General features: G+C 44.3%; 1 protein-coding gene across 2 annotated transcripts in view; it reads right to left on the reverse strand.

Moving 5' to 3' along the window:
- Positions 1 to 24,616, reverse strand: part of LOC128401328 (multidrug resistance-associated protein 1-like) — a 77,466-nt gene extending 52,850 nt beyond the window's left edge. Inside the window, exons 1-4 of one of the 2 annotated variants that reach the window (XM_053364209.1) lie at positions 24,270 to 24,616; positions 3,385 to 3,561; positions 2,469 to 2,594; positions 1,227 to 1,364 (exon numbers count right to left, since the gene is read on the reverse strand). In XM_053364209.1, coding sequence (XP_053220184.1) covers positions 1,227 to 1,364; positions 2,469 to 2,594; positions 3,385 to 3,561; positions 24,270 to 24,320 — 492 coding nt within the window. In that variant the 5' untranslated portion in view covers positions 24,321 to 24,616. The remainder of the gene's footprint in view (positions 1 to 1,226; positions 1,365 to 2,468; positions 2,595 to 3,384; positions 3,562 to 24,269) is intronic. The other variant, XM_053364207.1, reaches the window with a different exon arrangement.
- Between the last annotated feature and the right edge of the window lie 1,414 nt (positions 24,617 to 26,030).

Raw genomic sequence — 26,030 nt, forward strand, 5'->3', positions numbered from 1 at the left:
ACATTGAATGCTGTGGTTAGCGGACTGACAGAAACCAGCAAAATAACGTGCGTTGTAGAGAAAGGAGATGGAGAAAACTCTCTCATCAATACTTGGGCGCGTCAGACAAAATTGATCAGCAGGAGATTCAGGGCAGAGATAAAGAAGGGCGTCTCCACACAGGGTGTAACTAATTTATGGAATATGGTACGCCGTAAAACGTGCTGACTGCCACAGTTTTAGAAGGTTTTGAAGGGGGTTAGAGAAGTCCAATGAGGAGGAAGAGAAGGGGATTCCAATGGCTATTATTCCATGACAATCTATAGCATGGGCAGGCAAACTAAGGCCCAGGGGCCGGATCTGGACCAATTGCCTTCTAAATCCGGCCCGCGAACAGTCTGGGAATCAGCGTGTTTTGACATGAGTAGAATGTGTCCTTTTATTTAAAATGCATCTCTCGGTTATTTGTGGGACACAAGAATTCATTCTTCCCCCCACAAAATATAGTCCGGCCCCCAACAAGGCCTGAGGGACAGTGGACCGGCCCCCTGTTGAAAAAGTTTGCTGACCCTGATCTATAGACTCGCCATGTTCGGAGGCAGCTCTGCACACACCTGAGAACGAACCATTTCCTCAAGGGTTGTTTTGTTTTTCATTATTTACTTGTTTTTATCCTGCGTTTTATTCTGCGAACCACCCTGAGAGCTTATGATGAGGGGTGGTATAGAAATCATAATAATAATCATATTAATAATAATAATAATGTAAAAAAGCTGTAGCAAATGGAAGGGTTTGCATTTTACAGCATGCTAGAATGTGCATGCGCATGCACGCACTAGTTAACACATCTTAAAAAAATAAAAACGCAGAAAATTCTCTGCATAATGATCAGGAGAAAGAACAAAACATTTCCCCAGCTCTTTCAACAGCCGCCGCCCACAGCTTTGGTCGGGGTGGGGTGGGGTGGGGTATCTCTAAACTGCACTTCCAAGGAGGCTGCAGGGCCGTTTTGATAGTCCCTTGACAAGCTCATCCAGGCTTTGATTGGAGTTTCAAACAAACAGGGAAAAAGGAAAGCGAGCACACTTTAGTGGCCTTTAACACTTCGGAATGAGGTTTAATGGGTCATTAACTCACTTGTGTGGCTGCACAGAGATTGCCAAGAATCCCGAGTTAAATCATTAAACAAGCAACTGATTCCCTTCACGATTCCAAAGAGTCATCTGTGCTTAGCGGAGGCTGCTTACCGTACTCAAGGCGTGCATAATTTTGGATCTAAAAGTTACGGTGGCGCACAGGAGCGCAATAAGCCAGAAGAGCAACATGACTCCTGAAGACTGGGCTCCTTTCATCCTCTCGTACTGTATCAAAAATGTGGCAAGCAGCTGTGGAGATATCAAAGGGCAGGAGATTACTGTTCCATCAGAACGATGATGGCAAAGCAAAACGAGAACAAGGCCACAAATCCTCCCCTTGGACACAGCTCAGTTGGTTAGAGCATGGGGCTGATAATGTCAAGGTTGCAGGTTCGATCCCCATATGGGACAGTCATATATTCTTGCATTGCAAGGGATTGGACTAGATGATTCTCAGGGTACCTTCCAACTTTATATTTATTGATCCACAGTTGTACCTTGGTTTTCAAACAGCTTAGTTCCCGAATGTTTCGGCTCTCGAACGCTGCAAACCTGGAAGTGACTGTTCTGGTTTGCAAACTATTTTTGGAAGCCGAATGTCCGACGTGGCTTCCACGTCTTCCGATTGGCTACAGGAGCTTCCTGCAGCCAACCAGAAGCCGGCTTTGGTTTCCGAATGTTTTGGAAGTCAAATGGACTTCCGGAACAGATTCCGTTTGACTTCCAAGGTACGACTGTATTTTTTTTTTAGACATAGTTTTTATTGATTTTCACAGGTTTTAAAAATTTACTTATATTTCAACATATGTTTTTCTTAAAACTTTGACTTCCTGCTCTTACTTCCGTGATGTTCTTATTTCCACCTTATACCTACTGCTTTATATGACAAACTTTAATCTTATACAATTATCCTCTATTTCACTTATCATTGTTTTCATTCTGCGCATGCGATTCGAACCCTGCCGGTGTTTTCATTTGACTATAACAGTATTTCAAAGAGTCCGAAAAGGGTCTCCACTCTTCCATAAACAGTTGGTCACTTTTATCACTGTAGATTTCGCCATTTGCACTGTAGTCCATTAGATTTCGCCATTTCCGCATAGTCCATTAACTTCTGAAGCCATTCCTCCTTGGTTCTCTGATCAGGCGTTGTGCAGGAATCCGATCTGGTGAGGCTGCACCAAGGCAGCAACAAGCTACTGCCGGGATTTACAATCAGGACACAAGCATAACGAGGTTTCCTATAGGTGGAAACGGCTCGTTTTAGCTGTCCCCATTGTCCTTGGTTACAAACAGAACAAGTTCTGCTGCTAAAATGAAGCTGCAGAAGAATAAAACATCATTTTCACTCACCATTGTTATGCCCAAAATCGTAGGGCTGACTAAAAAAACAGGAGCTCGGAAAATGTTGTGACTTCTTTCCCAGAAAGAGTAGAAAAGGTCTGCCCAGCAGACTATCCACAATAAGAGGCCCAAGGCCTGAAACAGGAAGGGGGAAAAAGATCGTTTTCAGATAAATAGTTCTCATGAAACATAGAATTAGGAGAACAGGGTCTCTTAGCAGCATTTTGTATGGAGCTACTTTGTGCGTGCGCACGAATGGACTGGGCTGGTGGAACAATTGATTCTGAAGACTTTAGCTTTCATATATATCATGCAGACCCTCCAAGTGTCCCTATTTTCCAGGGGCTTAAGAGAAGCCATCCCAGTTTCTGATTTTAATATTTAACGCTGTATTGTTTTTAATACTTGATTGGGAGCCGCCCAGAGTGGCTGGGGAAACTCAGCCAGATGGGCGGGGTATAAATAAATTATTATTATTATTATTATTATTATTATTATTATTATTATTAGATCCTGGAATGTCCTGCTTTTCCTTAGGATGTCCCTATTTTCATTGAAGAGATGTTGGAGGGTATGAAGTTATCCAACACCCGCCCCCCCAAGCCGTCTGAAAGCATTCCTGTGTAGGGAAGTTATAATAATAATAATAATAATAATAATAATAATAATAATAATAATAATAATAATAATTTATTATTATTAATACCTCGCCCATCTGGCTGAGTTTCCCCAGCCACTCTGGGCGCCTTCCAATCGAGTGTTAAAACAATACAGCATTAAATTTTTAAAATGTTTAATGTTTTATTATGTTTTTATATATGTTGGAAGCTGCCCAGAGTGGCTGGGGCAACCCAGTAAGATGTGTGGGGTATAAATAGTAAAATTATCATTATGGAATGGGACGGAGCATGAATGCGCCACTTACTGTTTTGGCTTTGTTGAGATGCGACATTTGGATGTATCCCCTGTCATGGCGCTGGAGGTACACGAAGTAGATTGGGAAGCAAGCCCAGAGGTAAATGCAAGGGATCCAGGTGAGGACGGTTTTCTGAAAGCACTTGGTGAAGTCTGGGTTTTCGGTGTACCATGTTAAATTCCAGTCCTGAGAAAAGAAGGGAACGGGTTAGCACGCTGTAGAGTTTGCAGGAGGCCCTGGGTTTAATCCTCAGCATCTCCAGATGGGGCTGTGAATGTTCCCTGCCTGAAACCCTGGAGAGCTGCTGCCAGTCGGTGCAGACAATACTAAGCTACATGGGCCTGTGGTTTGCCTCTGCATAAGAAGAGGCAGGATAGAATCATAGACTTGGAAGGGAGCGTGAGGGTCATCTGGTCCAACCTCCTGCAATGCAGGACTCGAACCCACGACCATGAGACTAAGAGTCTCACGCTCTACCGACTGAGCTATCTCAGGAATGCCATTTGGCCAAAAGTTTTATGAATCGATCGATCAATCGCCGCCAAATGAACAACAACAGTGATACAAATCAGTAGCATTATTCTCTTGTGGTGACGCTGAAAGGTCAATGAAAGTAAATACATTGAGGATTGGGTCCTGCTGATAAGCAATGCTACTTGGTGGGGTACGTATGCCTTTAACGGCTGAAGGGCAAAGAGGAAGCCCAAAAAGCAGTGAAGATTTTCTTTCCATCATGGAAATGCGAGGAAGCGAGAGAGCTGCGCCTACTGAATACCTTCCTTGTAGGTGATAAAGGTAAAAAAAGATGCTGTCAGGAGAAGGCGAATCTCCTTGTCAGCAGATATATTTATGTAATTAAGTTAGCACTGGCATGCTTCCTCCCTGTCTGAAACCCCAGAGAGCCACTGCCTGTCACTGTAGAGAGAAGCTAAATGCACCAATGAGCTCTTACAAACCAGCTTCCTACGTTTCTTTTCAATCGCCTTTCTATTTCAATTGGAGGGGGTTCTTACTTCCTTGCCTGGGCCTTTGCTGGAGACATGGGACTACCGTATTTTTCGCTCTATAAGACGCACCAGACCATAAGACGCACCTAGTTTTTGGAGGAGGAAAACAAGAAAAAAATTTTCTGAATCTCAGAAGCCAGACCAGAACAACAAGAGGGATCACTGCACAGCGAAAGCAGCGATACCTCTTGCTGTTCTGGCTTCTGGGATAGCTGCGCAGCCTGCATTCGCTCCATAAGACGCACACACATTTCCCCTTACTTTTTAGGAGGGAAAAAGTGAGTCTTATAGAGCAAAAAATACAGTACATTTCCTTGCAAGTGGGTGGCTGTGTGTTTCTGGGGAGGTGTTTACTGCTCTTCTGTTGTTCTATTTATGCTTGCTCTGGCTCTATTTATACTTGAAACTATATCTGTGTTTCATGTGCCGCTTATACCTTCACTGCTACTGCCACACACTGCTAGTTGTGTCTGCTACGGCTTTTGCTTCTATCGACTGAAAAATTTATATTACTTACTGTTTACTGATATGGCTGGACCAATGCTTATCTATTTATGCTGTTTGCTGCTTTGTATTGCCTGCAATACTCTTGTCAACAAATAACAAGAGATAATCTAGAGATAAGATTTTACTGAGATGCTGCAACTTTACTCAGGACTGATGCTATCACTGCTGCTCGGGGAAACAGAGGAAGAATTTGGAAGCGAGATTTGTTTTCCGTTTCTGAAAGCCACTTTTTAACTCTCGGGTTTCTGGCGTAACAGGCAAGAAGCATCAAGGCGAAGTTACTGAGACCAGACACAGTCTTTGGGCAAGAAAACTTTTAAGGGAGGCTCCTCTGCTCGCTTCCTGTTCCTCTGTCTCATTAACCTGAGGCCAGACAAACTGGGTGCAACAGGGTCACTTGCTGTATTGTTGAGACGGTGCTTGTTCCAAGCCATTTACTTGGTGGTTTTCCTGTCTGTCTGGTTTATGCCAACTCAGAAACATTATGCTGCTCCAGTCATGTGCAAGTCAAGTCTCCAAACACTGACCTAAAAGTTCACTGCTCCACTCATAAAAGTGAGTTATTTTGTCGCTTAAGAACAGCAACAACAATCAACAACGCAAGTGGGCTTATTTGCCCATCTAGCTCAGTACAGTCAACACTGACTGGCAGCATCTCACCAGGGTTTCAGGCAGCAATCTCTCCCAGCCCTACGTTGGGTTGCCAGGAAACAAACCTGTGTCGTTCTGCATACAAAGCAGGTGCTCTGTTGTTGATCTACAGCCGTTCTCCAAAAAAGAAAAAAAACCGAAACACCGAGTTTTGCAAAGCTTTCCTACTAGGTAATCTACAGAGCGATTCTGACTTACTGCAGCCACTCGGGCAAATGGCAATTCACACCATTTCCCTGGCTGCCTCGCCTCAAAAGGCATATTTGTAAGAGTTGGGAAAGGTTCGGAGAAGGGCAACCAAAGTGATCAAGGGGATGGAGCGCCTTCCCTACGAGGAATGGTTGCAGATGTGAATGAGAGGAGACGCGATAGAGGTGGATTAAATTGTATGTGGCATAGAACAGTAGCAGTCAGAAAGGAAGTTTCCCTCCTCTCTCATAGCGCTAGAACTCGTGGACATGCAATGAAGCTGAACACTGGGTGTTTTGAGACGGATAAAATACTTCTTTAGGCAGTGCATAAACCATAGAGCTCTCACAAGCAGGGGGCAGTGATGGCCCCCAATTTGGATGACTTTAAAAGAGCACTGGACAAACATGAGGAGGAGCTACGATGGAGATGCTCTGCCCCCAAAGCTGGAAACAATATACTTCTGAATACCCCTTGCTGGAAACCAAAGGAGGTCCATAAGCATCTGTGTAGCCACGATGACTACCCAGATGTGGGAACAGATGGGCCATTGGCCTGATTCAGCAGACACTTATTATGTTCTTATGGATGTGTGTACCTGGGTGCCAAAGCTTAGACCAGCTTCCCCTAACCTGTTCCCTTCAGATGTTTGGGCCCAAGACCCATTTTCCCTAGCCAATAAATGGTCAGGGTTGCAGGGAATTGCAATCTCAATACATCCTGAGGTCACCAAGATGGGGAAGGGTGGTGTTGGTGTTTGTGCATTCCATGGGGAAAACCAACCTGTATCTTCAAAAGTAAAAGGTAAAAAAAAAAGTAAAGGACCCCTGGACAGCTAAGTCTAGTCAAAGGTGAATATGGGGTTGCGGCGCTCATCTCGCTTTCACACTGAGGGAGCTGGCGTTTGTCCACAGACAGCTTTCTGGGTCATGTGGCCAGAATGACTAAACCGCTTCTGGCGCAACGGGACACCGTGACAGAAGCCAGAGCACACAAAAACGCCGTTTACCTTCCCACCACAGCGGTACCTATTCATCTACTTGCAATGGCTTTCGAACTGCTAGGTTGGCAGGAGCTGGGACAGAGGAAAGGAAGCTCACCCCGTTGTGGGGATTCAAACCACCAACCTTCTGATCGGCAAGCCCAAGAGGCTCGGTGGGTTAGACCACAGCGCCACCCGCGTCCAATCTTCAAACGTACACTGGCGTCTTCAAAAGCACACCTAGAATCGCGCCAGAGTGCTAATCAAATTGGCAGTAACGGATATTATCAAGATTCTAGCCAACTCAGTTCAGCAACCCTGTAATAATACAATTGCTTCCTACCCTGCAAGATTTCACCTGTAAGCAACTCTGCTCTCTATGAAGCCTATCAAATTCTATGCTGGGGGTCCTTCCAGCATTGTAAGAGGCTGCAAGGAATTTCACAGCAGCAGCCTGATTTCAGCGAGGGGAGGACGCCCAGCAAAAAAAGTGCCTTCCAGATCGCACCCACTGAGTTTTTGGCGCTTGTCATGACACAGCATCCGATTACTTCACAGCAATGCCAGAAATGCCCTAACGAGATTAGCTTAGCTCTCCCGGTAGCCCCTCCAAAACCCTGTGAGAGAGATTTGCTGGCTATTTTTAATTATGAGCAGAGCGTGGGCAAAGGGAAAGCTATTTTAATGGAAAAAACAAAAGATTAAAAAGCTCCCACACAATTGAGCAGCAAGCCAACCGTAACTGAAGGAGGGATGGTGAGAACAGAGAAAGTACCTTCCAAAGGAAATGGGAAGTTGGATCAAAATTCAACAGATATTTATTCATTTATTTATTAAATTTGTATATCACTCTTCATCTGAAGATCAAAGGGCAGTTCACGACACACACTCTTGTTTTTCATGGAGACACCTTCCGAGGCTTCTATAAGCCAGGGTAAAGAAGGTACACGAAACCTTCCCAAATGAAAAAAGACAAGGGTTCTGGACATGATGTCTGCGTCTGCAGTGTAGAATGGTCTCCTGTCCCGTCCCAGGCATGGAATTTGGTGCCCAAAGATGGGGATAGAGATGTACTGGCACAAGGCAAGGGATTCAGTGCCCGATGCAACTCCTTGTCCTTTACTCATGGCTGTCCATATCTACTTGATTTTTTTTAATCATGCAATCCCAGGGTTGAACACAAAGAAAACAATGTCTGAAAAGTTAAAAACAGGCCAAAGGACAGCACAGGTGGTGGCAATTCATCAATTCCAGGTGGTCAAAACAAAATCAGCCACCCTGAAAAGCCTGGGTGAAGAGGCACATATTCTGCAACTTCCCATCACTTCAGCCCACCTAGTTCCCCATTCTCCTGTTCTCTGTTTAGAAATTCCAAATTCTTGGGGAACCTGAGGAGAAGAGTATATAAATGACGCAAAATAACAGTGTGCTATTTCAGCACCATTACAAAACACACACAACAACCCTAAAACAATTTCATAGTTTCGTAGCACATCTAGCAAAAGGCATTTAAGGATCACCTCTCTGCAACGAGGACAGAGTTTACTCTTCTCAGAAATCAGGGCTGATATCTCCACCTTTTCAGAGACTCATACAGCCTGGCAGCTTTCATAATCTCTATACAAACACACAGGTTTTGGGTGACAGCTTTGCTTTTAGTTTAAGTGGAGAGTTGTAGTTCAGTCATTGGACGAGGAGTACAAAGTACCTTGCGGCTTTTGTTAAGTCTGCACTCCATGGTGGGTGCTGCGCTCACAAGCCTTCCAGCCTGACCCCAAGAACGCATACAACTGAAATAAATCCCATCGTGTTCAACAGGACTTAAAAGCGTGTATAGAATTTCACTCCCCTAACCGCATGTCTTTTGCAGCGAAGGCTTCTTGGCCATTGCTAACCCACGCCTACAGCATTCCTTGCAGGATTTGTGATGCAACACACAGCTTACGTTACAGAGCATATCAACACTTAGCTTTGAGACAGTTGGTTCTGTTGTGTACCAATTTCACCCTCTTGCCATCAAGCTCCCCGCCCCTTGCCCTGTTGGGAAAAGGAAATCCTGGTCTGAACAAAAACTCCAGAGATCAAGTAGAGAATAAAACAAGTTTGTCCAGCCAAGTTCAACTCAGATTCACTGAAGTCAACAGATCTAAGTTAGCCATGTTCATCGGGTCCACTGAGTAGGACTAAGATAGGATACAAGCCATTAAAAATAATAAGTTTATACCCCACCCTGTCACCCAGCAACCTGCTTAGAATTCATCCACGGGGAGATTAAGCCCAGAATGTGAGCTCCCTTCTCACAGAATAAGCACGCCCCAGCTTACGTGATTGCAGCAATTATATAAAAGGGGAGGGGGAAACCAAAGACTTTGTTAAATGAGGAAGCGGGGGAAGATTTTTAAAGAGAGGAATGCTCAGAGCTAAAAGAAGGAAAATGCAGGACAAATGCAAGGGACTATATTTGCACAATGGGGCAACGGAAAGATAAGAGACGGGAAGCCGTTTTTGCATGACCTGAATCTGCACTCCTTTGTTGACAGCTCTGCAGATGTTAAGAGGAGCCTCTGGAAAGTAGAGGGGGGTGAAGGCATGACAGCTCACATTTTTTTTAGTGGTGGGTGACCCTGGGTGAACCCGGCGCCGAGTGAAGCCTCACATAACCTTCCCAGGGGCTGAATATAGCAAGGCATCTTTCAACCCTAGCCTAAGCCTGACGTTTGAGCACCTGCCTTTTCAATCTGGGAAGCTTATTGAGCGTGCAAAAGGATGCACATACAGCCCCCCCACACACACACACCAGATCTTACTTTAAAAGTTAATGTAAAGAAGATGAGGCAGGTGCCCTTCCTGCCTTTTCCTGTGCCCTCCAGAGATACTGAAGCTTTCGCACCACTTCCGCTGGCATTATCAGTACTTCAGCCTATCAGGGCAGTTGCACGCACCGTCAATCCTGCAATAATCCGGTAACTCACACCACATTTAAAGGATGAGCTTAGGGTCAACACCTGCTTCTTCATCCCTTGGAAAGGCACCCAAAAACAGCAGCAGTCTGGTTGCAACAGACTCATTATGGCAGAAGCTTTCAAGGGCTAGTACAAGGTGTTGCTGGACCGCAGCTCCCATCATCACTGGCCATTGGCTAAGCTGGCTGGGGCTGATGGGAGCTGAAGTTCAGCAACATCTAGAGAGCACATTGGCTCCCCATGGTCCATGACTATTGGCCATGTTGGCTGGGTTGATGGGAGTTGGAGCAGACTAGAGCCTCAGTCCATGAACATTTTGTGTATGGGGTGTTAGGGGAGGGGTAGTACCTCTGGTGGGGGGCCATGTTGTGTTCCTTCTGGAGTAGTCTGTCCATCTTTGGTCCCCACCCTGCACTCGGCTCTCACTTGTGGCTCCTAGAAGCTGTCAGCAGGCAACAGCAGCCACGTTCCAGGAAACGGCTTTGACTGGCCGGCTAAACCAGGGGAGGGGTTCTAATGGGTCTCAAACTCTCAGTGAGTTAGGGACTTCCCCTGCGTGCAAAGAAAGGCTCCAGTGGATTGAGCAGACAAGACCAACGGTCAAGAAGGCAGTTTCTGCACATGATCTAGCATAGTGGTTCTCAACCTTGGGTCCCCAGATGTTTTTGGCCTACAACTCCCATGATCCCTAGCTCACAGGACCGGTGGTCAGGGATGATGGGAGTTGTAGGCCAAAAACATCTGGGGACCCAAGGTTGAGAAAGGCTGATCTAGCGGGAAGTGAGGGGCACATGGAGCTCGTCAACCTGGGAAGCCCAGTCCTCTGCTCTGCTGCTTCAGACTGAGGTTCACGGCAGGGGAAATTACACAACAATGTTCCTTCATCCAAAATTCGGGCGGAAGGGAAATATATATATATTTAAAAAGAAAAATCCCAGAGAGAGAAAATAAGATTATCATGGAGAGGACAGTTCTAGACTAGCTTTCTCAACAAGCTGATTATCTACATAAAGGGAATTTTCTTCGCAGGGAAACATCCAGCCACACAAACTCCCACTTGCAGCCTGAAGTGATAACTGCCCAGAAACAGACTTGCCACCTTATCTGCTGCTTGTGCAAGCGTGGCCTTAATTAGCTGGTGCTGGTGCTTTGCTAGGCACTAATGTTTTTATTTGGCATACAAAGCAGATTATTCAAGTGGGATGAGCATGGTATATTTCTCTCCACCTTTGACGTTGTGAACTATTAGAATACAGTGGTGCCCCGCAAGACGAACGCCTCGCAAGATGGAAAACCCGCTAGACGAAAGGGTTTTCCGTTTTGGAGGCGCTTCGCAAAACGAATTTCCCTATGGGCTTGCTTCGCAAGACGAAAAAGTATTGCGAGTTCCTTCGGGTTTTTTCCCCTTCCCCCCCTTTTCCTAAGCTGCTAAGCTGCTTATCAGCTGATCCACTGATAAGCCGCTTAACAGCTGATTGCTAAAAGCCGCTAAACCGCTAATAGCGCTAATCCGCTAAGCTGTCAATGGGCTTGCTTCGCAAGACGAAAAAACCGCTATACGAAGAGCCTCGCGGAACGAATTAATTTCGTCTTGCGAGGCACCACTGTACCACAACCTGGGATGGATCCCGGGAGCGAAACAAACACCGGCTCTTAAAGCAGGTCCCTTCTGATCCCTGTTATATTTGGGGGGAGCAGAAGCAACAAGTAGCAGGTGGGTGACTTGTGGAAAGGTTCCCCAAGGAAGAATCCACAGCTGAACCGAGTCATCTTAAAGGTTATCTGAGGGCACATCCAAAAAACTTTTGACCACCTTGAGAAAACCATACACACCTCCCCGCCAACTTCTTTCACGGGTATTTTCTATGACTTAACTGTGCAACGAGAGGCAATGCATCGAAAATGAAATTACTGCAATATGCTGCTACTTCACGGCACGGTGTGCCATCCCTATGCCAAACACTGCTGCCCCCTCCCTGCAAAAATCCTGCAGGTAATTACAGCCACCGGCAATTCAACCAGGTCTTCTGCGAAGATAGCCTGAAAAATCTATCTCTGCAAAACAAGGAACATCTGCTGCATGCATTTTACCTCAAACAGCACCTCAAAACAACCTTTGCCACTGTTATTTTGCTTTTACTACACTTTAACTACACTCAGAAGTTTGCTGTGTTCCTAGCACCAAATTGAAAGATCCTGGCAATCTGCAGTTTTAACTAAAGGAAACAGAAAAGAGCAAGCAAGTTGCTATAAAGAGGCTCGAAAAGATGAGCAATGTCGGGTGAAAACTCCAAGCCAAAAAGGAGGACAAAGCAAAGCAGCCCGTTCTGAGTTCAAAACACTTAACAGCCAATTAATATTACTGTTCACCCGCCCACAGAAGTATGCATCAATGGAGATTGCAACAGGTATTTCTAGAATTTTAATCCTTTGAAGACAAATGTAACCTGAATTAGTAAGCTACCGTATTTTTCGCACCATAGGACGCACCGGACAATAGGACGCACCTTGTTTTAGAGGGGGGAGAACAAGGGAAAAAAATTCTTCCGCTCTCTGCCCAGCGCCCCTTCAGCGAAGTGGCAGGAAGCGCTGCGCAGAGAGTGGGAGAATTTCCTCCCTCTTGTTTTCCCGCTCTAAAACAAGGTGCCGTTTAAGGTGCGTTCAGGCGGCTACCTTGGAAGCCTGGAGAGCTAGAGGGGTCAGTGCGCACCGACCCCTCTCGCTCTCCAGGCTTCAGGTTCCTTTCGACCTGCTCTTTGGGGCTGGCGGGGGGAAGCCCACCACCAGCCCCAAAGAGCAGGTCAGGGAGCAGCGGAAAGGCGCAGCGGAGAGGCTCCTGCCATAGCCGCGCGTCACCTCTCCAGCCGGGAGAGGGCCGCGGGGCTATGGTGTCTTCGCTCCATAGGACGCACACACATTTCCCCTTCATTTTTGAAGGGGAAAAAGTGCGTCCTATAGAGCGAAAAATACGGTACATTTTTTTGCATATCAGACACTGGACACAGAAAAGTCACTATCAGAAAGCCTGCATGTATGTACTTTGCAGCAACCATCAACTACGTAGGCAAACATTATTATCTGATCTGGCCAGATCTGTTTCTGCAAGGTTATTAGGACATATTAACAGAGCAACTCACTTATCTCAGAATAAGAGCAATCACACTGTTATCCGCATCATGCATCATTAAGCCCTGCAGTTACATTATAAAATAGATTTGAAATCAGCCTGCCCAATTCAGAAGCACAAGGGAATTCGCTTCCTGGAGAAAACAAGTAAAATAAATTGTGAAAAACAGTCTGAAGGCACATGATCCAGCCACTACGCTGAAGCTAAGCAACTGAGTTTGGCTCAATATCTCAACAGACCCCTTGGAGCCCCTTGTAAATTCTGCACTGAGTTCCACAGGCGGAAATAATACCGGCACTAAAATAAAAACCAACAGGCACAAGATTCAGAGGAAATCCATGGATGTGTCAGTAATAAAGATACTGACACACTGGCTGTACAGGTAAGTAGAAAACAGTTTATTAAGTGAGCACAGTTCCTCTCTTCTGAGCAGAACGGAAATTCCACAAAGTGTCCTGATTTATGGCACCTCTTGGGAAAGGAAAAATGGGAATTACCTAGAGAAAGGGTCATGGTGTACTGGAGTTGTGAACCCAAGAGTGAGCTAGTTGTAAAAGCCAAGCAACTGATGAAAGAACAGCTTGTTTTAAGGGCAAGATTTACTGGGTGTATGAAAGGAATGTGGGGGGGGGGGCACAAAACAAAAACTGTAAGTTCCAAGGAGAATGTGGACAATAAGCTTGCCTCAAATGTAACTTATAACAGAGTTGCCTCTACTGGGTGTAAAGGTAAAGGGTAAAGAGACCCCTGATCATTAGGTCCAGTCGCAGACGACTCTGGGGTTGTGGCGCTCATCTCACTTTATTGGCCAAGGGAGCCGGCGTCCAGGTCATGTGGCCAGCATGACTAAGCCGCTTCTGGCGAACCAGAGCAGCGCATGGAAACGCTGTTTACCTTCCCGCCGGAGTGGTACCTATTTATCTAACTGCACTTTGACGTGCTTTTGAACTGCTAGGTTGGCAGGAGCAGGGACCGAGCAATGGGAGCTCACCCTGTTGCGGGGATTCGAACCGCCGACCTTCTGAACGGCAAGCCCTAGGCTCTGTGGTTTAACCCACAGCGCCCCCCGCGCCACACTACTGTTCATAGTGCCACATACTAAAAGCACTGGCCTTTTCAAACAATGCCTTTTTCCCCACCGCTCTCGTTTCCCCTCCTGCAAACGGCATTCATGGGGAGAGCACCAGATCAGCAGCCCAAAAACACACGAGAAATGTCCAGATCAGCTTTGACAGCGGTGCTATTGATTAGCCAGAGTCAGAAGGCTACAGGGCCCACCAGCGGGCAGCGAAGGCACCCTCTCAGCATTTAAATCCCAAAGAGAAGCGGCAGTCCTCAAACAAATTGCTCCAGCGTCGGTCACACAAATGCAGAGTAAACAGATTTTCTTTCCCATTCTATTTCAGCAGGTTACTGGAACAAACTACAGCCCTTTAAACAGCGGTCTCTTTTCAGGGATGTCAAGCAAGGCAGGAGGGCCACGTTTTCCTTCCAACAGCGGTGCAAAAGGTAGAATTTTGCTATGTGCAGTTTCTCGTGGCAGGAAGAGATGTTTCCTGCATGACTTCAAAAAGCAGAACAGCCTTGTCCTAAACAGAGTTGGCCCAAGCATTTTTATGTCACAGGAATAATAATATATTTTTTTTAAGTACTGTGCAGTAACAGTTCCAAACTGTGGTTCTCCTTGCACAGCATTCATCATAATCATGAGTCATGAATATCTGCGGGAAAAAGCACTGACTAAGCCATGGAAACAAACAAAAAGATGAGTTGGGTAGAAAGTCTGTTGCTGTATGGAAGGAGGAGTCATGGGAAGATCAGGGAAAAAAACTCGCTTCTATCTTTAAATTAACTGAAGTTTACCACTATATCCAAATCAAGACAAATGTGGCAATTCTTTAGTATGTTTGACTGAAGCCAGCTAACAACAAACCATAGTTAAGATTAACCACAGTTTAGGGTTCAGACAAAACACTAAACTGCTGCTTACTGAAAATGGAAGCAAAAGCTTCCGATCTCTCCTTGTGAGACAGAGGTAGAAAAGCACACAAAAGTTCAGCACCTTATCTGAATATAAGGTAAAATGCAGGAAAATGGCTGCACAGGTTGTAAAGAGGGTGCTAAATCCACAAAAAAGCAGAGACATCACCTTGCCAACAAAGGTCCATATAGTTAAAGCTATGGTTTTCCCAGTAGTGATGTATGGAAGTGAGAGCTGGACCATAAAGAAGGCTGATCGCCGGAGAATTGATGCTTTTGTATTCTGGTGCTGGAGCAGACTCTTGAGAGTCCCATGGACTGCAAGAAGATCAAACCGATCCATTCTGAAGGAAATCAGCCCTGAGTGCTCACTGGAAGGACAGATCCTGAAGCTGAGGCTCCAAGACTTTGGCCACCTCATGAGAAGAGAAGACTCCCTGGAAAAGACCCTGATGTTGGGAAAGATGGAGGGCACAAGGAGAAGGGGACGCCAGAGGACGAGATGGTTGGACAGGGTTCTCGAAGCTACCAACATAAGTTTGACCAAAGTGCGGAAGGCAGTGGAAGACAGGGGTGCCTGGTGTGTTCTGGTCCATGGGTCACAAAGCGTCGGACACGACTAAATGACTAAACAACAAACAAATCCACAAAAAGCTGTTCTGGGTTGAACCAAGGCCTACATCCCAGTCCTAAAGTGGCTGATCAGATGCCTCACAAGCAATATGTGCCTCGTGCTCACACTTTGGGGAAAAGGGGGTTCAAATGCAACCATGGCTCTCTGCCTACATGAGAAACTTGTTGAACTACTGAAGCTTGCAAGGCTTACCAGAGAAGGGGTAGTGGTTAGAGTATGAAGAGCACAACCAGGGAGAACCCGGTTCAAATCTCCACTCAGCCATGAAACACACCAGGTGACCTTGGACCAATCTCTTGGCTCTTAGTCCTACCTGAGCAGGGTACAAATAAGATAAAATGTAGAGGAGTTTTCTGATGCATCCCCTTGAGCTCCTTGAAGGAAGAGCAACATAAATATAACTAACAATACCAGGGAGATGCGAAGATGGTATCCTTGAGGAGTAAAAATATTCTCTAGCAGAGACACATAGGAGCCGATCCGTTAAATGTTTTCTCCAGGAATTTGGCAGTTTCAACAAAAGCAAAAGCTCTAGAGATGGGCGGTCCAGCCCGCAAGGCCCTTGGCAACATTCAAGGAAAAACATCTTAAAGCCTTAAAATTATATTTTGTGTGTGTGCGTCATTGATTGATTGATTGATTGATTTTATTTCCATGTCACTTTTCATTCACGTGAACCACAAACTGACTTTCAAACAATAAACAACAATAACCTAATATAACATCACAAATACAACAACCATATAGAATATAGAATAATAAACCATACAGAATAATTAAGAAATCACCAGTAAAATGATTACAATCTATGACACTATTTACAAAACAGCTCGAAAAAAAGCTGAATGGCACAATTACAATAAAAAATTACAATAAAAGTCGTATTATAGGATTCACAGCATTCATAATCTATAAAGCAGCATTAAAAGCTTTAACAAACAGCAACCAAAAGTTAACTAAGCACTGTTGAATTCATACAAACACGCTCCCCATCCTCATGACTCATAATCTTCCACACTGTTCAGTTCTTCAAAAAATCAACAACACATATACATAATGGCTGCAGCAGCAGTTCCCTTCTGCAGGCTCCTAGGGCTAGAGGGTGGGGCAAGGCAGGTGGAAAAAGCCATTGCCAGAATCATAGAATTGTAGAATTGGAAAGGACCGTGAGGAGCATTTAGTCCAACCTTGTGCAATGCATGAATATGCAGCTGTCCCATGCGGGGATCGAACCTGCAACCCCGGTGTTATCAGCACCATGCTCTAAAAACCTAGCTATCGCAGCTATGTGGCCAGCATAACGTCTCTCTCCCCTTACCATCTGTTTGTGTATTATTTCTGTTTAATATTTTTTAAAATTCATATATTTAAATATATTGTGTATATTAAATATATTGTGAACCCTTTTAATTTACGATGGGGGAAATTAAATTCAGCATGCGGCCCAAGAGTTCTGTGTTGAATAACTCTTGTGGCCCACTTGATATGAAAAGTTGGACTGCCCTGTTCTAGAGAAATGGCACATTCGCTCCAATTAATCATCTTTCTCGCCATAAATAAATCGCAGTCATAACTACTGTTCAGCCTCCAATATACTTGCATAACTTATAATAATCCTACATGCCTGGCACATATCCCCATATGCATATTAACTTTCAGTATTATTAAAGAAGAGGTGTTTATTGATTTAACCATTGGCCCTATTCCCAATCCCAGCAGTTCAGCTACAATTTCCAAAACTGTGATGGCAACCCATGATATGTGGGGAGATAATCTGGTAGGAAGGGAAGAGCACTAAGAGGCTTGAGTTTTACTCTTTTGCAGCTCAAATTTGTTTCAATTGAGCCTGTTTAGGTGAATTATCTGTTTGCACTGGGAACTCAGGCTGTTACAATCAGCCACACAGTTCCATTCCTAAAGAGAAACAGGATAAAGCCATTCTTTTTTCAACCATTATTAGAACGACTACAAGTTAGCAGACAAAACAGCAGAATCAGAAAACAGTAATTGCTCCTTTAATTAAGGCCACCAAGGCAGGACTTAAGTGGAACTGGGTAAAGGTTTTGGCTTTCTTGTCAAACTCTGGGAAAAAGCCAAAAACAGAAGCGAGACTGAGAGTGCATGATGTTCAATCAGTTACTACAGTACAAGGAAAGGGACATCCACACATATTGAAAACTAGACACACTGGACTTTGCATACTGCACCGATGGAAACTTTTGCTAAAAACTATAAGAAAGGAAACTTAGCAGGGAGTTAGCATGACCTTCAACAAACAATAAACTCCCTTTCTTTCTGCCCACAGCCAACTCAGTGTTGAAAGGCTTCTTCCAATGACTGCATTCTTGAAACTTCTAGGCCTTCATGTGTTTTGAGAATCAATGTTAGAGACATGCTCTTACACCTGAAACAATTAACTTGTGTGGAAGACTAAGAATTCTCCATCTGCAGATAGGCCCACCTTCCCCGTCTGTGCAAGTCACCTGTCTGAAGGATGCCTTCTAACCAGATGGAGGCAATCTGAAATCAGCAATTGCTACAGAGAGGCAACAGGTAGCCTCCACGGAGAACAGATCCTTTTGCTGTCTGCATCAGCAGTGACTGAATTATTCAAACACAGGGGATGTAGGCTGGAGGAAGAATTACCCGTCCCAAATGGAGGCACACAGAAAGGAAGACCAGAGCAGTGATTCACACAGAGGTACACCAGGCAGCCCCCTCTGTCTATGAATACTTTGGGCCCTTGGCATGCTAATAGTTACCCTGAGCAGTGCTTTCTTCTGGGGGGGACGCAGGGCTACACATACCCCTAAACATTTTGTGAATGTTTGGCCTCATTGAGGGGCAGTATTTCCATATGAGTAGGAAAATAAGAGTACTCCTAAACAATTTTTTTAAAGAAAAAAGCTCTGACCATGAGGCTGAGGAGGATGACACAACTTGTGTCACACCATGCCCATCTAACTGGCTTAAGTACGCCTATATTTTCTAGTCTAGAGTGCATAATATTGCAGCTCTATAGTGGAACTAGGAACCCAGAAATTCCCACCAAAATCAAAGCAGGTACAGGAATGCAAACAGCAAATTACTAGTGGGGAGCAGTGTTAGAAATTCCCCAGGCTCCAGGCCAACTTAAACCTGGGTTACTGGTGCTGCAATGGAAAGTATAGGCACTGTTTCCCCCTCAAAGAAATTTCTTTTTCTTATTTATTTCATTTCTATTCCGCTTTATATTTTAAAGAAAAAAATCCCGAAGTGATTTGCAACACGTTAAAACATCAAAGGAAACAATCCAGAATACAGTCATACCTTGGTTCTCGAACAGAATCCGTTCCGGGAGTCGACTCCCGGAACCATTCGAAAACCAAGGCGCGGCTTCCTGCAGTTAATCGGAAGCCGCGCAGGATGCTTGGTTTCCGAAAATTGTTCAGAAACCAGAACGCTCACTTCTGGTTTTCGACCGTCCGGGAGCCGAAACATACAAGTTCCAAGGCGTTTGGCAACCAAGGTACGACTGTAAAACAAATTCAAGCTTCCAGGAAAATATTTCAGATCCTTCTCCAAGTGACATTTTGTTTTCCCCATATCTATTTACCTGCTTAATTTACAGAGCTGCCTCATAGCAGAAGTATTCTAGAAAGCATTGCACAAACACCCCTTACCAATTTTGTTTAGCTGCACACAACTGGAATCCAATTTAAGGCATGCTTCCTTACAGTAATGCCAACACTGCCATCGCAAGCAAGGCAGAACACACAAGAAGTGCCTTCTAGGAAAATCTGAGTCTCCACAGGGAACCTCCCTTTCAACAAGTCTCCACTGCAACTTTGGCTTGTGTAATAACTATTTCCCAGCCGGTGGGTCCAGTTATCAAAGCGTTCCAACCTTCAGAAGTCCTTCATTAGTCACAAACCTTTGGCCAAGTAGCAAGCTACAACTTATCCTGACTTTACAAGGGCAGCTAAGTGAGACTTCAAAGCTGCTGGTGCTTTACCCAGTCAGGAGAGCAAGAACCTATTTATTGGCTTAGCAATTGCAAGCACCTCAGGGCAGGGACGCACCCCCATGAACACCCACACACCCACGGGACACTGTGATCCCAGTAAGTCAGATCCCTCTCTCCTTTCTTGTTGCAAATAGTGCTCTGAACGCTCATTCAGTCAACAGCGACAGATCACTTATATATAGAGTCTTCTGTGCAATTTTCAGCTGTATGTAGACAGCAAGTGGTAAATCATAATATTTGGATGAGTGAGAGGAACCCCATTGTATACACCCTTGCACAAGTCTGAGGACGGACAAACCAGTTACCTAAGCAGTAACCCACAGTGTTGCACATATTCTTAAATTCCCTTATGACCAGGGTGGATTTTATTTAAATCAAATCGATTTAAATCACGATTTAAATCACTAGTCAGTAAGACTTGATTTAAATCTTTTTTTTTACAGAAAGACATTCCTGCTGGTATAATATTAATATTTACAACCAGATGAAGGTTTCATTTTTTGAATAATAAATTTTCACAGTAGTTTTTACAGTTACTGGGATATCAAAAATTACTGATTTGGTTATACTATTAGAAATATATAGACAGATAATTATGAATTTACTGTGAGGTTTAATAGGTTAACTGTTTATATTTGGACAACTTTTCTGCTGTACTTTATTGGAAGGAGAAAAATAATCATTTCCTTAATAACAATTTAAACCATTTATTTAACTAAAACAATAACATTATAGCATATGCATCCATGTTTGTTAACCATGTGGTTAAACTTTTTTAAAAAAAACACAAAACAAAACACCCAACTTAGGCTGAGTTTCAACACACATGAAAAACTTAAAACAAATTCTTATTTCCTGATAAATAGCCTTTGGACTATAATGTAACTTAAATAGAAAACTATCTTTAGAAAGATTTTTTCCTCCAAAAACATTTTATTTTAAAAATCCAATTTAAATTAAAAAAATGATTTGAATAAAAAAAATCCATTTTTTTATTTTAAAAAAATCATTGATTTTTATCCACCCTTATGACCATTATTAAAATTTCAGCATGGAGGAAGTTTTTACACAGGGTAAAAAAAAAAAAGGAAAGTGGCTGACAGAAATGCCCATTTTAATCACTCTCACAAATTTCCCACCAATATCTTACTAACTTACAATACTTTTTTTGTCCTTGCTTAAGCATAAAAATGGTAGCCACCAATGGTAAGCTATAAAATGCTGTATTTAACTCCTTTATACCCCAAATTTCCCATTAAAAAATATTCCATCAAAGTAATTTAAATCTCATGCAGAATATCAGATTATAAAACACCCACAAAAGTCTGACGCAAGAACAGTACAAACAGCAAAGGGAGGAAAAACAGACATCGAGGCAACCTCTGGAGGCGTGAAAAAGCAGGAATCTTTGCCAACAGATGCTTTAATGGATCCATAAAACATCAGGCAATCAATTTACTGCCATGTCCCAGGGGGGAGTTTCATAAACAGGGTGCTGCCACACAGGACAAGGCTCCACTCTGGTAACTTAACCCAGCCTTCCCCAATGATTTGAACTTTTAAGTCTAAAACATCTGGAAGGAACCAGGTTGGCGAAAGCTAACTTGATCTCTTTCAAAGAACGGATGTGTGCACTCGGGGAAAGGCATCTAAAAGAGCAGGCAGGTTGACACACCCAGCGTTATGTCAGATCAAATGGGTGCATGCAAATTAGTGCCAGGCTTCCTGGTGGTGCAAGGCTGCTTTTTCACACAGTGCAATTAATGTATGGCAGTTACAGAGCCACACAACTGCGTGCGAGAGGTGCCTCTGCCCCAATTCCAAAGTTAGACCAAGTCTTCTCCAACATGGCGCCCGCCAGTGGTTTTGGCCTACAACTCCCATCAGCCCCAGACAACATGGCCAATGGGAAGGGATGAGAGCGGTAGTTGAACCACACCTGGAGGGCATTAGGTTGGGGAGGGCTAAACTAGAAGCTGATGCGTGCAGCTGATACTGGTGACTGGGGACAATGGGGATTGTAGGCCAAAATTATCCAGAGTTTGGGAACAGCTGCTTTAGACAGTGGAGGGAAACGGTCAGTGCTAAGGGAGGGGGCTCTGCATATATGAGGTGCCAGATTGAACACCTGGATTTTCCAGTTTTGTTTTTTAAAGAAGGATCAAATGGCACATTATGGGATATTTCTTTTCAGGTTTTCCCTGGCCCATAAGATAGGGCTCTGTTTCACGTGTCTGAATCTTCTTAATTTCTGTTTTACTTTCTTTTCATACTGCTGCTTACTGATTTTAGGCTGCATTTTTTTTTAAATTACAGAGTTTTGTTATTTTAGACTGTACATTGCTTAGAGGTTCAGAAAAAAAATTTTGCTCATTTTTTCATGCAATTTATATACTGCTTGCTTGTTTTAAAAAAATAACCCTCAAACAGCTTACAAAAATTATGCAGCATAAATGCTTTTAAGCAAATAAGGCCCCTTTTATTTAATAAGAAAGCCACTTTATTAATGCACAATACACGAATGACAAGAACCAGGTAAAACCAACTACCTCCAGCTTTCACTGGTTACGAAATTCTAAAGAGAAAGTCATGATGAGACATAATTTCTCCATGCAAACTTTCACCGAACTGGAGTCATGCCACTTCACTTCACATACCTGCATCACTCAAGAGCATTAATGCTCATTATTGCAGTACAAAGCAGAAAAGTATAAGTATTTGCCCCCAAGCGTCAGATTCTCTCTAAAACACGTGTGCCAACAAATATACCATATGTCAGAAATAAAGAAACTTCCACTAACAATGCAAACCTACAAGTCTACTCGGACAAAAGTCTGAGTTCATAGAGTTCAATGTGCTTTATTTCTTGTTAAGGGTACACAAGATTGCAGCCTAAGTAGCTTCTGCACACAGAAATTAAATCCAAATGAACAGATGCAGAAGTCAGCAAAAACACGTTTTTGTTTTTTTAGAAAAGGAACAGGAGTTAAGACAGCAGCATTTACCACTTCCTTGCCCTGTACTCCAATATTACAATCTCTTAGGTGTGGGCCTGTTATATAAGCTGTTGGTGCACACAGTTGTGTGTGTATAACATATTACATCGCTTCGTAACAAAGACAACCCTAACCACATTAAGGATAGAAGCCACTTCAGAACAAGAACAAGAAAAAGGAATTGGAATGCAAAACAAGTTCAGGGCGTCTTCTCAAGTTTTGCAAGAGGGTAAAACATGCCGTCTGAAACACACAGCTTCCATGTGACGTGTTAAACATGACACCAGCACAAAAGCAACACTTCTACAAAAGATGAACCAGAGATTAGCCACAATAGTAACTGCCAGGCGGCCAGTCCCAGGAAAGAAGATCCAACAGATATTTTTTTAAAAACAGACACGTTGCAAAGGCTTCTCCCTTTTTCTGCTTTATGAAAACCGTTCCACGTTTACAAGCAGGCTAGGGGAACACCTGAGGATCCTGAATGAGAGCAGGCAAAAGCAGAGCAGGTGCAAACCTGATTCCTTTGCTCCAGGTTGCATTCAGTGGGCAGTTGGCAACATCATAGAATTGTAGAGTTGGAAGGGACCATGAGGGTCATGTAGTCCAACCCTCTGCAATCCAGGGATCTTCAAATGAGTTTAACTGTGTCTGTTAATGGCAATGAAGGGAGCTGGGGGACTGCTGACTGTTCTAATGCAATTTTAAACATAATTTGTTAAGCCCACTTATATGAAAGACTATGATCCCATGCACACTCACCTGGGAGTAAGCCTCACTGAGCTCCATGGGACTTGCTTCCAAGTAAACATGCTTAGCATTACAGTGTGTGTAAATTACAGACTAAAGCAGGCAGCAGAAAAACAGTAACGGAGCCCAAAATGCACACACATGACTCAGAAGCATATGCAACTGCGCTTACTCCCAGGTTAATGAGAGTGAAGGGTGGCTGCCTAGCAGTGCAAATCCTAAATATGCTTACTCATGAGCAGGCCCTGCTGTGTGCTCAATGGGGAGCTACTCCCCTAGTCAGGGTAAGAACATCCCAAGTCCAGCATCCCATTTACTACAGGGATCAACCAGAAATCCCAACAGCCCACAAGCAGGACATAATTGCAACTGGCCTTCTGTAACCCAAGAGACTAAAATTCAGACACATGGCGCCTCCTCCGAGCCTTGAAGCAGCACAGCCACCATTATGGCCAGCAGCTTTATCCCCCTGCGAATTTTTCCAATCCCCATTTGCCACAGCTTGTGGCAGCAAGTTCCACAGTTTAACTGTGCAGCCGGACAAAAGATGTGGATCATCTCTCAATTCTTTATTGGCCTGTTCAATCTGCAAAACGCCTTTCCTCTGTAGGTCTTGGGGGCAGTTCACAGCTGCCAGGTTAAAGACCTCCCTTTCCCCAGAGCATGCACAGAGTTCACACAAAATAAAATCACCTCTCCCCAAGCATTGCAGCTTTTCCTCCTCGCTGCTACTTGCCTTTAAACACCCCCTCCACACACACCCCAATCAAATAATTTTTTGTCAGGGAAAATAGAAACACCCCCCACAAAAAACCCTGCACCTTTTCCAAGCTCTGTAATAAACCAAATGAAAAACAAAACCGGGGGAGATGAGAGATGCACCTAAAAAGGGAAGATATGGGGCGGGTGTCTTTGTCCCCCCCCCCATCCTCCCAGTTTCCCCACTGAATCCCAGTTGCTGAGGGTGGAGGCGGCGCACACAAAGGGGCTTTGCCTCGCCGCTGCCGGGCAAGGCGGGACCCCCCTCCCGCCCCACAAAGCCCGGCCTCTGGGTTCGGGGATGCTGCCCCATCTCTCCCCACCCCACCCCACACTCTCTCACCCATAAGGGCTCGGAGCCGGCCGGGCCCCTGCAGAGCCGCTGGACGTCCATGGCGGGCGTCGGCGTCGGCGCTCGCCCAGGCTGGCCGGTGAAAGCTCTGCCTCGCTCGGCGGCGGCGGCGGCTTCGAGGGAAAGGAAGCCTCTGCCGGGGAGGAGGAGCCGCCGGCCGAGCCGGGCCGGAGCTGATTGGGCGGAGCGGTCGGGGGCGGCGAGGGAGAGGCCCCCCTCCGGCGCGGGAGGAGCCGCCTCAGAGCCGCGGCCTAGGCGCGCCCTCCTCCTCCCCGGCCCTCGCCCGCCTCTCTGCCCGCGAGGCGAGACCGGGAGGGCCGGGGGAGGAGGCCACGTAGCGGGCCACGGGCGCCTTGCTCAGAGTAGGTCCCCTGGGCTGCAGCAGGCCCCGTTGGTCTCGGCCGGGGTCTGCTCTTGGATAGGGGCCCGTCTGCACAGTGCGGTGGAAGTGCGACGGTGCCGCTTTAAACAGTCATGGCTTCTATATATATATAGAAGTTGCAATATATATATATCTATAATATATAGATATATATATATAGAATTGCAATATATATATATATATATATATATATATATATATATATATATAGCAATTCTATATATATATATATCTATATATTATAGATATATATATATTGCAACTGGCCTTCTGTAACCCAAGAGACTAAAATTCAGACAGACGGATGTAAACCGTGTGTGTGTGTGTGTATATATATAATATTATTCTGTCTCTCGATATCATATAGGCGCTGTCTAATGGAATTATTTGCTTTACTGAATATATAAATGTGTGTGTATAATAATTCAATAATAATAATAGGTGCTATCTAATTGAATTACTTGCTTTACTGAATATATAAATGTGTGTGTATAATAATTCAATAATAATAATAATACAATTAGACAGTGCCTATTTGATATCGAGCGGCAGACTAATTTGGCCACGATAATAAGGACATTTTGCCCATGGTATGATTATTTGCCATCTAGTCATTTTGACACGTTGGCCCCCTGTTTGCAAAATTGTAACAATTCCAACATACAGACGGGCTTGGCTAGACTGGATTGGATAGATTGGATAGACTGCCCTCAGCTGTGCTTGAAGGTCGGTTTCAGAAAATCCCACTACGAAAACGCTTATGTCCATGTGGAGATGGCAGTATTGGATCAGTAGCTCGTGTGCTTCTAGCTTGCACTCTTTATAAAGATTTGAGGTTCTTGCCCCTCTACTACTATCCATACCAGGTCGCTCAACCATTGCTACTGTGTCCTTTCTTCCAGCAGATCAAGATAATCAGGTGACAGCAAAAAAACTGCAAACATTTTAGCAGGGTCAATTAGAATAAGATCTATTATTTGATTATTGATGTAAATGTCCAGAATGTATTTTGTATAGTTAAGTTTTTACCTCTATCTTCAGTACATTTTATTTTATTGGCTGATGCAAATAAAAATTCTTCCGCTGATGTGTATATATATATATATATACACACATATGCATGTGATATATACATTTATCAGCCACATATTTCAGTCTCTACAGCTTGTCCCCCAACAACTTTGCGGGTGTCAGAAATGTAACTTTCTGAAATAATGGCAACCCTACACAAACATATATATGCACATGATATATACATTTATCAGCCACATATATCAGTGTCTACAGCCTCATCAAGCACTGCAACCTTCCAAAAATTGGACTTCGCTCCCAGGGTCACACTTCTCCAATGTCTCCTGAGACAGATGGAT

The sequence above is a fragment of the Podarcis raffonei genome, chromosome 14 (assembly GCF_027172205.1).
Source record: "Podarcis raffonei isolate rPodRaf1 chromosome 14, rPodRaf1.pri, whole genome shotgun sequence".
In the NCBI taxonomy this organism is placed as follows: Eukaryota; Metazoa; Chordata; class Lepidosauria; order Squamata; family Lacertidae; genus Podarcis; species Podarcis raffonei.